The following is a 2,904-nucleotide window of genomic DNA, read 5'->3' on the forward strand; positions in this document are numbered from 1 at the left end:
GAAACAGTACATGCCCAAAACCATTATAAAATAACCTGCATTCCAATACACGTTGGGAACCAGCGTCTGCACAGTAACATTGGGAAACATCACAGCACTGCTGTGTTCCATTCATCATTTGTTTTTACACATTCCCTGAGAGTTTCATGGTATTGTGCATATTAAGACTTTTCTATTAAAACTCCAATCTCCAATTGTATGAATATCCATAGATCCATAGAACCAAGAGATACAATTTAGTGAATATCCATATAGTTCTCATTATTCTGTTTGAATTGATGAGGCTTTGTGTTGAGGTTTCTAAAGGGGAGTTTTCTAAACCCTCTGAAAGGTTTTGTATCTTATCTGCATAGTTCAGCTTGGGCTTTTAATTTGAACCTAATTTGACGTTTTATTAGATGGTACAGTGTTGAGCAATGGGAGAGATTTGACATATAGTAGACAGGGATTTTTGGTACCAAGGCCGCAAACCAGAAATGAATTATTTGGATCCATTTGTACACTCTCTGAGTTAAATATAAGACTTATGTAATGAATAAAATGTTATTTTAACTAATCTGTATAGTAGACTAGGCAAATGCAATATAATGAACACATCTACAATGATAAATGTAGACCCTGGTAAGATACTCACTGGTTGGCAAGTAGTATACTGCCTAAAGTAACCAACCAGGGCTGCCTTATTGGCAGAGTGGCAGAGAAATTTGGTCTGGGGAGACCTAGGTTCAATTTCTGCATAGGATCATAGGTCATGGATGTTTTATATTGCAGCAAAGAAATCGTGATCACTCTGGAGTTCACCGCAACAATTCCCAATATGTGGTACAGGCAACGTGGGTTTTGCAAGTGGAATTTTAATGATAATATAACATTAATATTAAACAATTAATGGCCTGGGCCGTGGCTCAGCGGTCCAGGCACCTTGGCTGGTAATCCAGTCTGGCAGTGTGCCAGACTGAATTCGACTCCCGATCCCGACGGCCTTTACTGCATGTCTTCCCCCCCATCTCTCTCCCCATTTCCTGTCAGCCTACATCTATCCCTCCATAAAAAATATAAAATAAAGGCGAAAGCCACAAAAAAACTGGAAAAAAAAACAGAAACAAAAAAAACAATTCATGTGAAAGCACGATACATTGGTTCCACTGAAGCTGGAGTACAAAATCGATTGATTGTAAAATAAACATGCACTGAAGATATAGCCTCACATAACCAGCCTTCATCTGCCTTTGCAATGCATATTGCCCCAGGCAGATTAAGTCTGGCCCCTCTCAATTGTGGGAGGACTTCCCGGCCGAAGTGGTGACGAGCCAACCAGATTAATCTGGAACCAGGCTATAACCAACCAGGGCCCAGTATTCAAATATGGGGCGGGACATTGCAAAAATAAATCTAATACTGAGAGGGACGAGACTAATATCCACACACAGTGATATTAGTATCACTACGTGAAGCTACTGATGATACAAGCCACCCATCTGACCACTTGTGTTACTGTATGTGGTCAGACGGGTAAGCCGTGAACACTTTCAATATTTTCAAGTGGGCCCTCATCCAGAAAAGGTGGAGAACTGCTGTTTTACAACGCCTGCGTAGATCTGCTATTTTCACTAGTTTGGGTCCTGGGGAGAGTCCCAAACAAAGAGAAGACTTCTCTTTTGGGTGTTGAGCTAAAACGCTTAGGAACCAGTGCTGTAGTACAGTACCTGCTCTTTGATCTCCTGCAGCTTGTTGCTCTGCTCCCTGATGTCATGGAGGAGCTGCAGCGCTTTGTCGTCCTCCTGGGACACCTCCATACGAGCTTGCTCCAAACTGCTCTTCAGACTCTGCAAGTGAAAAGTAAAAACAATCTACAATCTACAATCTCACAATGGGTCGTATTGTGATGTGTTGTGAGCTTGTAAGATCTGCTATTTTAACTATTTTAGTATAAGTATAAATAAATATATTAAATTAGCATATTGACTATTTAATTAATCGAATATGCACTTTGTGTGTGTGAGAGTGTGACCTACGCACAGACATACACACCAGCACACATACATGCACACTGCACACATTCCCATGCATGCACACACATGTGCTGAGAATGCACTTGTGTGTGCACTCACACACACGTGCATGCCACCCATGCGCATACACATCACATTTGCACACACACTTGCAGGCATGCATGCACACAAGACTATCTGCACGCACGCACGGCGCACGCACGCACACACAGAGCTCAGGGTAATACTTACACTGCACTCGGTGATGTAAGTGGCCAGGTCCTGTTCCAAGATGGTTCTCTGGGTTTCTGAGGCCTTCAACTCCACGTCCTTCTGCTGCAGCACTGACTCCAGGTCAGACATCTTTCTCTGGACCAATGAGATCTCCTGTTCCATCTGGGAACCAGAGCAACACCAATCAGAATTATGCTTACTTTATACTTCGTCGTACAATGGTGCCATGTGCCAAAAATTGCCGATCTATAGCTCACAACATATTGCTTATCGTGAGCAATTTTAGATGTTTCGATTGGCTATTTTCGGTGCGCAACACCGCCACGCAACGAAGTATAAATCATGCTTTAGAATCAGAAATGTTCATAGTATCGAGTATACTTCACAATACAAAGCACATACTTGAGCAATATTAACCACATGATGTGATGTATTGTACAATTAGACAGTTCAGGACAATACAATATATAGTGGTTTTCAACCGGTGGTCCGGGGACCACCAGTGGTCCATGAGGGGGTTCCAGGTGGTCCCCAGCTAAATGATGGTGGCTTAGTAATCAAATGGACCCTTATAAATCTTTAACTCTTGAGAGTGAAAGATGTATACCCTTGGATCCTTACAGGTCCATTTCACCGTCTCAGGAGTTACATTATTGTATCTGCATTAAAGGTATCTTCA

At 42.1% G+C, this 2,904-nt stretch overlaps 1 protein-coding gene across 1 annotated transcript in view; it reads right to left on the reverse strand.

Annotated features, from left to right (window-relative positions):
- The window catches only part of citb (citron rho-interacting serine/threonine kinase b), a gene marked incomplete at its 5' end in the record, with an annotated part of 86,250 nt that extends 83,863 nt beyond the window's left edge, over nucleotides 1-2,387 (reverse strand). Inside the window, 2 exons of the mRNA XM_079516509.1 lie at nucleotides 1,707-1,826; nucleotides 2,244-2,387. Coding sequence (XP_079372635.1) covers nucleotides 1,707-1,826; nucleotides 2,244-2,387 — 264 coding nt within the window. The remainder of the gene's footprint in view (nucleotides 1-1,706; nucleotides 1,827-2,243) is intronic.
- Nucleotides 2,388-2,904: the final 517 nt, after the last annotated feature.

Source organism: Electrona antarctica (assembly GCF_951216825.1).
Source record: "Electrona antarctica genome assembly, chromosome: 12".
NCBI lineage: Eukaryota > Metazoa > Chordata > Actinopteri > Myctophiformes > Myctophidae > Electrona > Electrona antarctica.